The 12,207-nt window shown below is 39.8% G+C and overlaps 1 protein-coding gene across 2 annotated transcripts in view; it reads right to left on the bottom strand.

The window, feature by feature from the left end:
* Positions 1-12,207, bottom strand: part of nup210 (nucleoporin 210) — a 117,727-nt gene that overhangs the window by 65,904 nt on the left and 39,616 nt on the right. For both annotated transcript variants that reach the window (XM_069939803.1, XM_069939804.1), the window contains 3 exons: positions 7,571-7,639; positions 2,872-2,978; positions 1,916-2,056 (listed from right to left, as the gene is read on the bottom strand). In XM_069939803.1, the coding sequence (XP_069795904.1) occupies positions 1,916-2,056; positions 2,872-2,978; positions 7,571-7,639 (317 nt within the window). The remainder of the gene's footprint in view (positions 1-1,915; positions 2,057-2,871; positions 2,979-7,570; positions 7,640-12,207) is intronic.

Below are 12,207 nucleotides of genomic sequence, written 5' to 3'. Positions count from 1 at the left end.
GTAAACAAGGAAGAGTGCATGCTTTAAAAAATATTAAATCAGTCTGGAGACACCTTGAACCTTCAGTTTTATGCTACCGATACAATTTGGCCACATTCATTAACATAGAATTTGTGGCTAAATTCTAACTGATGAAATTGTTTCTGTGCGGTGGCTCACCACGAGGCAGGCCAACTGGCCCCGCTCGTAAGCCATGCGGCGGGGCAGCCGGCCAAAATGGCGCCATCAGGGGTTTCCCTTCCTTCCAGCACGGGGCTCAGAAGCCTGAGTGACGTCAGCATCCTCCAGTTCTCAGCCAGGTCCGGGCTGGGAGTATAAGTGCAGCCCAGCAGCCTGCAATAAACGAGTCTGCTCACTGAGCTCAACCCGTCTGGTTGTGTGTGTTCATTCAGGAGCAGAGTAGCTGCCGCTACATCTGCCTCAAATTCTAAATGAAGTTCTGTTAAGACTTTAGTCTTACAATTTCAAGATTCTAAAAATAATTCCATGCAAATTTTGAATTTATAAATTCCATCTTCACTGATATAATAAAAATGAAGTTAAAAAAAAAGTAGTTAAAATTTATATTTTTCCACAACTTTGTAAAGTTTTAAATTTAACTACCCATTTGCATCAAGTACCAGGAAGAGCTAATAAAGAATGTCATCAACCCAATCACAATGTTTTTGGCCTGCCACTCAGATTTTCTGCAGGGCCGACTCACCACCTACATTTAAGGGCAGAAGAAAAATCTATGAAACACACAAATGTTAATTTTCAACTTTTTATTTAAAAAAAAATGTTTAAGGATGAAATTTTTTTTAATTTTCTTTTCCCTGGAGGCTTCAGAAATTAAAACTCATTTAAAATTGACTCAATTTAAAAAAGTTTTACTTTTAAGAGCATATCACGACGGTAATAATTCTTTCTGAACAAGCAGATGTCAGCAATTAAATTAATGTAGATTCTGATCTAACCCAGAGATATGCCAGTATGCTATTTAACTTGCATTGAACTTTTTCTGGATTACAAAAGTCTGGCACTCATTTCACTTGGACATGCAGAATGTTGGTAGTTCTAAAAACAAAGACAGTTTGAGTCAACCACTGTTTCTCTTCCGAGTATTGGTTAACCATTAAGGAATGTCCAGAACTTGGGTCTGCTGATTGAATCGGATGGTGTTGAACAGCATTAAGTTTTCATATTATGAAATGGTGATTCAACCTAGAATTATTTGACTCAAGGTGAAAACAGTACAAAAAGGTTTATGTGGCTTTGAATTAAATTCATAACACTTTTAGTCATACTAATATGGTGTGGTATAAAGTAACTCTTTATATCACACCCTATTTCAACTTTAAGCACAGCACCTGAATTGTTCTGTGTCCAAGGGGTGAAATCAGTATTTTAAAGCTGATAATTGTATATTAATAAATACACTTGCCTTCACCTTATTGTTGAAAATTGCTCTTGAATTTGGTCACATCCATTTGTGTGCATCTCCTTTGTGTGACTGACCCAAATTCAAATTCTAAACTGGATAATGGTTTAAGCACTTATTGCAAAGTTACTACAGCACTAAACACTGTTCAAAATACTGGATTTAAAAAAAAATTCTGTAACAAGGACCACAAAGAAAATTCTCAATGTTGAAAACCAGCTACGAGCAGCTTATACAAATCCCTGAACTGTGCCAAGAACCTCAACCGAAATAAATACTTCAAGACCCCAACTCACATGTCAATCACTTAATTTTTAAAAGAAACTCTTTATGGAACCCTGTGGTCTTAAATGGATCATAAACGCTTTATTTTAAAAAATGACTATGCTTTACCTATTAATGTTTTACCTATGCTTTACCTATTTACTATTAATTTTAATATTCCTTATTGATACATGCCATCCATGGGCCATGGGACACAAAATTCAGCCTTACCTTTGATGCCAAGTTGATTAATGATGCATCAATTACTGTCTGTCCTTTCTTCAATACCCTCACATGATGATATGATCCATTTAGAGAAGTCTCCAATATTTCAAAATATTCCTTTGGAATTTCAGTGTTAATTCTGATTTCCTACGTTGACAGAAAGACAAAACTTTAACTGCAGACATTCAACAAATGCACATTTCAATTTGTGTAGATGTTAGTAGAGGCAAAAATTAAACTTTTGCCGGTGTTAAGTGAAAAATGTACACCTCCCCCACCCACAGCCCCCCAATCGATGTGATCTATTAGATCATTGTCTGAAAAGGGCACACAAAATCATTGAGGATTCCTTGCACCCTGCACACAGCATCTTTTAGCTGCTCCCATCGGGGAAGAGATAGAGAAGTATCAGGGCCAGCACCAGGCTGAGGAACAGCTTCTCCCAACAGGCAATGAGAATGCCGAATGACCAAAGGAACTGCTCAGTCTAACCATCAGAGTCTCTCATATTCACGAAACAGTATTTATATATATCTATGAATATTTGTCCTACATACATGTGTGCTATGTCTGGTTGTTTATCTGCGAGTTTTGCACCGAGGACTGAGAACGGCATATCAATGGGTTGTACTTGTGCAATCAGATGACAATAAACTTGAAAATATTGGATAGTTGAGCTTTGCTGCATCGTTTACATTTAAATAGGTTTTCTTAATTCCTGCTCACATTGACAACATTTCCAAATAAATTGACCAGTGAGAATGAGTCAATTGCCATGCCATTTTACAAGGTCAATAAAAAGCACTGGGCCTGTATGTAAAGAATAAAAGGCTGCAATTAACTAAAACAAACCGAGCTGTACCTTTTAAAAAGACAGATAGCTGGGAAATGTTGCATTCCACAAGCTGAACACAAGGGAATCAATTGCATCAATTTTTTTTGGGAAGAATGCAGGTACTTACATCTGAGAGATAAAGTTTATTACTTTCTTTATCATATAATTCAATTGTTACACCATAATCTTTGCCAGTTTCCAAAATCCATCTGTCCCCAGGATGAACTGTAAAACCTATCAATGAAAAGTTATTTAATTTCAATATAGTCCGTGCAGCTCAGTCTATACATCAAGATATTACACAAACAGGAGATATTTACAAGTTTTGCAATAGCAACCAAATCAGTAGCAAGCTTTGTCAAGATCTGCCAAAAAAAAACTCTTCGAGCAACATGTGTATCGCAACTTTTCTGACTGACCCAAAGGAGATCATGATGAATCCATCACTCATATCAAAAGGCAGTTTTAGCTGTAAATAGTCAATTATAGTGCTACATGCAGGAAGACCATATTTAGCTGCATACTGAGGAGTTGCCACTTAGAAATTTTCTTAGTGGAGATCCACCCAGAGTTAAATTGCGGTTCTAAAAGTTAGTGCTACTGGAGCTGAGCCACTGAAAGTGGGGACTGGAGACACAGAGCTCCCACAGGGTCCAACCACCCAGTCCATACAGAATTTCAACAACCCGTTAAAGGAACAGACGGTAGTTTTATTTCAAAATCCCGCGACCACAGGGTTTGGACCCATGATGGTGATGCCTATGATCGGCAGCAGCCACCAGGGGTTACAGTCTCCAGGGAAGTGGAGGAGTGGCGCAGGGCACCAAAAAACAAGGAGAATACCCCTCCCCCAATCTGAGAAGGTGAAGCAGAGGAGATGACCCATGGGTCAGTGACCACAGTGGTGGACTGGTGAGGGCTTCCACAGCTGAAGGACCCACAAAGTGGGCGGGCTGCTGGTGACTCAAGGAACCCACGGAGGCTGTGGGCAGCTGGAGGACTGCGGTCAAGAGACTTGCACCAGGCTGCAGATTGGCTCAAAACTGGCTGAAGGGGTACGAGGTATTGGAACCGGGACATGAGAGTGCCGAGGGCATTGAAGGGTTCCTAATGGTATTGGAGGCTCGAATCTGGAGCTCGGGAGGCCGATGATTTGTACTGGACTGTGTGCGGCTGTGGGGACTGGAGGCAAATCCATGGACACTCAGTGACTCTGGGGGATGTCTCTTCTGCTTCTCTCTCTCTCTGACTGTAAGAGGGGCTTCAGGCAATTTCAGCCAATCTGTCTGCCTTACAGCAATTTGACACTAATAAATTGAATCCTGAATGTACTGCAATTATAGGAGATCTTTTCAAAATGGAGCATCTTTTTTTAAATTGATCAATTAACTTGTATTCTGGAAAAACTTCCTGCATAACATCGGAATACATTCCTCACACAGTTGGTAGTATTTGATGCTGTCATTAAGGTGATAAAAGCTATTGGCAAATGGAACCACTGCTCAATAACTATAATTATAAATCTGAGTATATTCAATAGTATTGATTTCTTAAATGTAATTTGCTGATATCATCACTTAATATTAGAAATGTACATACATCAGAACAAATGTTTTATGGTCACGTTAAGTTGTTGTACTTACGCAGGAGACAAAAATAAAGAGTTCTCAGCCACCACTGAAATATTACGTCCATTGTTTCACCTGAATGTTATAGATAATACTCAAGAAAAGGGATAGAACAATCAATCCCCCCAAAAGATGGGTCGATTATTCTTGACAGCTCATCAACTCTCCTCTACTGCAGCAAAAATCTCAGCAATTATCTGTCACAGGGGTTGCCATGAAATCGTCAGATGGGCTCATCTATCAAAGACATCCATTATCGTCAGATGCTGCAATATTTTTAGTGACGTATCTGGTTCAATTTCAGTGGAGTCTGAGGTACAAAGAAATATTCCTCTATGCAGCAAGAAAGTTACTTGGAGTATTTCCAGCTATTTAAGCAAATAAATACAAACAGATTTGCACCCAAGCAGCATAGCTCAAATGAAGACCACATCACAAATCCTCATATACAGAGATCAAGAAAGACTGATAATAGTTTGTTTGGCTGCTAAAATATTTAAGAAAATCTTGAAAAAAAATTCCGGATTTTGTACAATAATTTTTTTTATTTCCAAATTTCAAAATAGAGCTAAAAGTGGATTTATAGTAACACCTGGATATCAGGTGTTTGGCCTCCCATACTCTTTAAATTAATCAGGTTGACTGGAAAATATTACCGAGTAACATTTAAAAAGTGATTTAAAAGTGTGTGACAGTATTAGTAGTCTTATCTGGCAGTCCAAAATCGTGAGGGTGCCACAGTATCGGAGCTTTTCTGCAACAATTTAATGACAGCACTATTACAGGTCACCATACACTATGTTGCAGCCTTTCTACCGGAAGGAATTAAATCTTGAACATTATCAACATTCAACTATGCAAATTGAAGCAGAGGTTTTCGCCCTTTTCTCTGAGAAATGGTGCATAAAAAAATCAATTTTTAAAATTAGGAATACAAAATCAGGATAAATATTAATTTATTTGCATAGCGGTTTGAACAACGCCAGCAATTGGGACTGGGGTTCAAATCCCATGCTGTCTGTAAGGAATCTATATGTTCTCCCCGTGTCTGCGTGGGTTTTCCCCAATGGGTCAGTTTCCTCCCACTGTTCGAAACGTACTGGAGTGTAGATTTATTGGGTGTAAATTGGGCAGCATGGACTTGTGGGCCAAAATGGCCTGTTACTGTGCTGTATGTCTAAAATATTTAAAAAATTAAATTTAAATATTTAATTACAAGTTCTCCATCTCAACTCTGCTTCGAGTGGATTCTCTACTAATTGCGGAGGGGGGAATTGTGTTTCATAAACTGGGGAGGCAGGAGATAATTACATTTGTGATTCTGGACCCACTATTGGCCAGATCACAAAGGAGAACTGATATCATTCCATCACCAGACAGAATAAGATAGATTTATATTAAATGGCAAGTTTCATAGCTATTGTTACCAAGTTTAGCATCTTAAATTCCAGAATTGGGATTTAATGACGAATTAATCAATTGTCAGCATGGCTTTATAAGGGCAAATCCTGCCTCAGTAATTAGTTTGAATACAATCAGGTAAATTCAGATGATGTAGCCTTTATGGTGTTCAGCGTCTATTTTCAAGGTCACACTTGGAAGATCATAAAAGGTTGCAACTGATGGGATCAAAGGCGATTTTGAAAACTGGATTTAAAAAAAAAATGTAGGGAGGGATGGTTAGGGTCACTTCTGCCTTTGGAGAGGCCTACATGTGGTGTGGGATCCTTGCTGTTTGCCATTCACATTTGTAACTTGGCTGCAAATGGAGCAAGCATGATCAACAAGTTCACATATGAAGTGAAAATTGGCAGCACTGTTGATAATAAGACAGATCCCCTTCAGTTATAGAACAATATTGATGAGTTGGTAAATTGAATGGAGAAGCAGCAGATGGAATTTAATCCTCAAAAATGAGACCAGTAAAGATAGGGTATACATAAAGATTAGCTGGACCAAGGACATATAGCGGAACATTAGTGTATGTGCAAAAGGCTCCCTGATGGCAGGAGTACAGGTGGTTATAAAGACATTTTAAATATTTGACTTCATTAGGCAAGAGCAAAGAATTTCTGGTGTGACTACATAAAATATTAATTTGGCCATAGCTGGAGTACTGTATGCAGTTCTGAGTACCACACGATTGGACTGGAGAAGATGAAGAAGAGACTCACAAGGACATTACTAGGATTGAGCATTTCAGCTCAAGCAATTGGATAGTTTTTTTTTGTGGAACAGAAACTGAAGTGAGGGGTGGGGGGAAGAGAGGGTTTAACCCAAATAGTGGAAACTTAGAAGCAGTGCCCAACACCAGAGGATGTATTCTAAAGGTCACAGTAGAGGATTAAGAGGAAACAGGATCTTTTCATGCATAGATGTGTGAAAACTGGAATATTTGTCTGAGGGATCACAAGATTTGGGTATTTAGATGAGTACACATAACCTTTAGTGGAGGAGATTACAGTCTGAGTGCTGGAAAATGGACCAGTATACCTTAGACATCGGAAGTCTACCTGCTGTACATTTCCAATCACTTTATTTTAAATTCCCCATCAGTTATTATAGAATTCTAATCTATCAAAACACTGGTTCACCTTGAACTGGATTACTTTCTGCACTTCTAGATACTAATATTCAGGAAGGAAGGTTGCAAAGACTGTGGAGAACATAAAAAAGATATCCTGCAAGTTTTCAGGAACGAGGTCTTTTGGAATGTAAACAGACATGAAAATCTTGGGATGCTTGCCTTAAACAATAGCAGTGGGTTGACTGAGACCAGATGGAGGTATTCCCACTAGCAGAAGGTGAAAAAACTAAACATGGAATGAAGATGAATGAGAAGAGAGAACCAAAAATGACAAGTTGATTTTTTTTAAAAACTAAAACAAAGTTAGTGTCAAAGATTCTGAATGCATGACTTGAGGTAGCAGAGAAGGCATATTTCACTGCAGTATTAAAAACAAGTAGCTGATTAAATACCAGAAAAAGAATTTGCCGGGCTGTGGGAAGAATGTTTTTACAGAGAAGTGATATGGACTCAGTGGGCCAAATGTCCTCCTCCCACGTTGCGATCATTCTCCGATTCTCTGTCTTTGAATCAATGGTCTAGAATTTTGGCTGCAAATCTAATAATTATCCACCTTGCTACCACGTACCTCTTGACTGATGTCCCGCCGATAAGCCTTTAGAAATACTAACCTAGGTAACGTGGTTCAACAACATATATTGTGCAGTTTGGTAATCGGTAAACACCTTGCATACGAATATCTAAACACTTGTTAAGGCTAAACTTTTTTTTTTAAATGCTTTTTATTCAAATAAAGACAAACAGGTTTCAAATCATTATTGGAAGCCAATGTTATAATTCACTGAGCAGCAGGAACACAGCCAAAGGGACCAATTCCTAATTTTGTCAAAGTTCTAATTTCCCTCACCAACCAAAAATACCTTCCACAGAAGGGGGAAATAAAGCAGGTTCATCCATTTGCGTTAAAAGTGGCAAGAGAAAATATAATGACCTCCAATAAATTTAGATCCTGAAAAATTGCTAAAGCATTCCTCAAGTAGTAAAGGCAAACATTCGAACACCTCCATTATTTCAGACCTGCACATTTCTGGTGATCCAAAAGCCTGTGTCTTAAGGCCTCCTTATGGTCCTCTCCCAAATCTTGACCATTAATAAAATGATGGTGCTGTTAAAGATTCACCCAATCACTTATTGCTTTAAAAGGAACCAGGGGTAGGTTGGATGAACTTCTGTACAAACCAGCTTCTTCATTTAAAAGTGTTGTCAAAAGCCAGCAATGTTCAATTAGTGATAAAGCACTGCATTTACACTTGCTTTTTGATGGACAGCATACACCAGTAAGACGTAATGAGACCATACAGGCAAATTTCACCCTTATCAAAGAACATACAATGATTTGGAAGCCAAGAAGAACCCAAAATAATTTCTCAGCATGCCCTCAAATTCTGGTCATTTATGGACATGATGCAGGATGAAGGTGGTACAGGTGCTGCTATTATCCACATCAACCCATCAAATATCTTGATGATCAATTCAATGGTTCAACCAAATTATATTCCAATCTAATACACAAAATTGCCAGAGAAACTCAGCTGGTCATGGAGCATCCACAGGAACTAAGGTCTATAATGAACGCTTCGGGCATGAGCCCTTCATCAAGATTTGAGCAAAAAGCAGGCAGGCTCCTGAATAGAAAGGTGGTGGGGGGGGGGGGGGAAGAGTGGGGAAGAGGAGAGAAAACGGGGTAGGGTGAAGCACAGGCCAATAGGTGGATACGGGTGGAGGTCAGAAGAGAGGGAAAAACGCTGAAGGGGCTAAGGGGAGGGGAGGTAAATTGAGAGGGAAGGAGCTAGGGAGCTAGAGAAAAGGAGACAGACCGAGGAGGGACCCACAGAAACTGGAGAAATCAATGTCAATGCTATCTAGTTGGAGAGTGCAGATCCAGATGAACTTTTAGGTGTTGTTCCTCTAATTAGGAGGTGTCCTTGGCTTGGCAGTGCACGAGGCTATGGACAGACATGTCAATGTGGGAATGAGGGGTGGAATTAAAATGGTTGGCCACTAGAAGATCCCAGTTACTACTGCAGACAGAACAAAGATGCTCAATGAAATGATCCCCCAGTGTGCACAGATGCTCAATGATCTCCCAGTGTCTTCAGAGGCCACAACTGGAGCACCAGATGTAGTAGATGACCCCTGCAAATTCAATTCCTTCACTTGGAAGAACTTGAGTTCCGAATGGTGATGAGTGAGGAGGTGTGGGCATAAGTGTTGCATTTCCTGCTGTCACGGGTATGTCCCTTGCTATACTAAGGGATGAGTGGATGAAAGGTGCCATGGAGGATGCGGTCCCTATGGAAAGCAAACAGGGAAGGGGAGAAGAGGGACAGATGTGTCTGGGGGTGGGATCACATTGTAGGTGGAGGAAATTGCAGCAGATAATATGTTGGATGTGGTGGGGTGTTAGGGAAAGACAAGATGAATCCTGTCCTTGTTGCATCGAAGGGCAGAGTGGGTCAGGGCAGATGTGCGGGAGATAGAGATGTGGGCAAGGGTAGAGTTGATTGCGGTAGAGGGGACACCATGTTTTTTTGAAGAAGGACATCTCAGATGTTCTGAAATGGAAGTTGTCATCATGGGAGCAGATGCGACAGAGTGTTACAAACTAACAATCCTTTAAATTTTGTTTGGGACTACAGGGGTTTTGTTAGTACTAACAAAGGAACAGCAATAGAAAATTCATCAGACAATGGTAAATTCAAAATAATAGTTTTTATTAAACTATTAGTAACATTGCAGCGGCCTGCGCACGTAGACATGGACCGGCCTGCAAAATGGATGATGAACGCAGCAACCGCGCGGACCTGGGGGTGACACCGGCCGTCATCCCAGGTGACCTCCAAGCGATGGAAAGATGGGGAACTCTGGTGGGAACGTCGACCAATCCCAGGCTGCCGCTCTGATGACGCGGGACCCTGATGTCAGCACCTAGGGCCCATATAAGTACGACAGCTAGAGCAATAAACCAGTCTTGTTTTCAAAGGCTTTGGTGTGAGTGTTATTCTTCTCCATGCTGTACAGTGCAAATGCTACAACATTTCTTACTTATCTCTAAACTTAACCCCTCTATGTGCAAATGTAAATGTGTGTGTAATAAAGTCCCACTCTGAAAAGTTAATTTTTAAAACTTCAGCATAATTTTAGTCTTGCTTGAAGGTCTTAAATTTTAAGTTCAGAAATAATTATAAAGTGCTTTTAAACATCACATCTTCAGGCCTCTTTAAACAATTCTTTCGATGAGGTGTCCTTGAGAGATATTCTTTTAGCAGAAGTGACCATCTTCTGAGCCACCAATGTATCTCCTGTGAAAAGGAAAATAGAAGTCCTGTCTTCCCAGGATCAAATCTTCTTCCTTTGAATGAAGACTTTGGAATCTGTTTTCCAAATGATGAGATTGTCCTCTCATCGTAAGGAGACAGTTAGAAGTAGGCTTCTCTTTTGAAATCTAATTATTCTATGTCATGTAACAGAACCTATTCTGGTTTCTGTAATTCAATCCTGTCTTCCACAGAGTTCCAACCCTCTTCTCTCATCCAAAAATGTCTGAAATTGATAATATATTTCTCCAAATCATGAGACAGTAACACTATCAAAGGGGTCAGTCTCAATTCCTGGAAACCACAGGACCACATACTGGAATTCTTAACAGTTTTAGTTCCATTTCTGCAAAAACATCTTGCCTTTTCCATAGCCATTCCAATATCCATAACAACCTCTGACCTCATCCTTGTTCCAAGAGGCTTAAGTGGTTTGGTTTGTTCAGAACAGATGATTTCCTTCAGCTGTTCTTATTTGAGTACTTGAATATTTCAGTTTCTTAATAAACCAAACATTTCTTTGTTCTTGAATCAATTAAAGTCCACTTCATTTCCATTAGCCCCGTCTTCCTAGATAAAGCAACTCCAAGAATGAACTTTCTTCTCTGAGTACATTGGTTCTCTGTTAAATGTACTGTGACCTGTGTGTGCAACCCTGGGCCAACCCACAACAAATCCAAGACATATTTATAAGAAATATAGCTTAGCATTAACCTAAATATTAATATTAACACAGATCCATTACACAGAAACTGAGGAAATTGAGAGAGAGGAATAGAATTCTTTTAGGGCACAGGGTATGAAGAAGTGTAGTAAAGGTAATGGTGGGAGTTGGTGGATTTGTAGAAAGTGTCTGTAGAGAGTTTGTCTTCCTAGAAAGAGACAGAGAGATTGCGAAAGGGGAGAGTGCTGTCAAAAATGTACCAAGTGAATTTGAGGTTGGGGTAAAGGATAGCCACAAAGTGGATAAAGTTGACACTCATCATGGGTGCATAAAGCAGCACCAATGTAGTCATCAATGTAACATAGGAAGAGTGGAGGAGCATTGCCTGTATAGGTTTGTAGCATAGATTGCTTCACATAGACAACAAAAAAGCAAATAGAGCTGGGACCAATGTGGGTGTCCATGCTTACTCCTTTGACTAGGAGAAAGTGGGATGAATCAAGGGAGAATTTATTGAGAGGGTGAGAACAAGTTCTGCCAGATGGAGGGAGACTGGCTGGTGGAACAACACCTAATATGCTATGTGGGTGTTCTCAAAACAGATGGCATTAACACAGACTTCTCTGGTTTTGGTTAGGCCCCTTGTCTGTATCTCTCTCTTCCCCCATCTCCATTCCTCCAGCTCCCCACCTCAGTGAGCTAACCCCCTCCTTTGATCACCTCAGCTTTTGTCTCCTCAACCCTTCCACCTGTGACTTCTTGCCTGTTGGCTTGTGCTCCTTCCCTTGCACCTTCTTTCCTCATCCTCTGGCTTTTGTATCCTGCTTTGTTCTCACATCTTTATGAAAGGCTCAGGCCTGAAACATTGGTCCATACACCTTTGCTTCCTATGAATGCAGTGTGACCTGCTGAGTTTCTCCACCACTTTTAAATTACAATCACAGCTTCTGCAGTCCTTGTTATTACAATTGGTTGCTTCATTTCTAATTATATACAAACTAGATTTAACAAAACATTTCTAGGTCGGTTATATTAATATTGAGCAACTCAAAAAGATGATCCTAACTAGGATGCATTTCAGAAGTTACAATCAGACAAGTTTAATCAGAATCAAAAGAGGAGGTTTAATTTCTGAGGCATAAAGAATATGTTGGAGAGCAGAATTTTCAAGCACAAGGCAGTTGCTTTATCTATTGGGATTTTCCATGTATTTTAGAAATAACTGATGAAAGAGTGCTAATGTAACAGGAACGATGACAATTGGACA

Source organism: Narcine bancroftii, chromosome 5 (assembly GCF_036971445.1).
Source record: "Narcine bancroftii isolate sNarBan1 chromosome 5, sNarBan1.hap1, whole genome shotgun sequence".
NCBI lineage: Eukaryota > Metazoa > Chordata > Chondrichthyes > Torpediniformes > Narcinidae > Narcine > Narcine bancroftii.
Note: the sequence above shows the minus strand (reverse complement) of the source record. Positions and strands in the feature narration are given on the sequence as shown.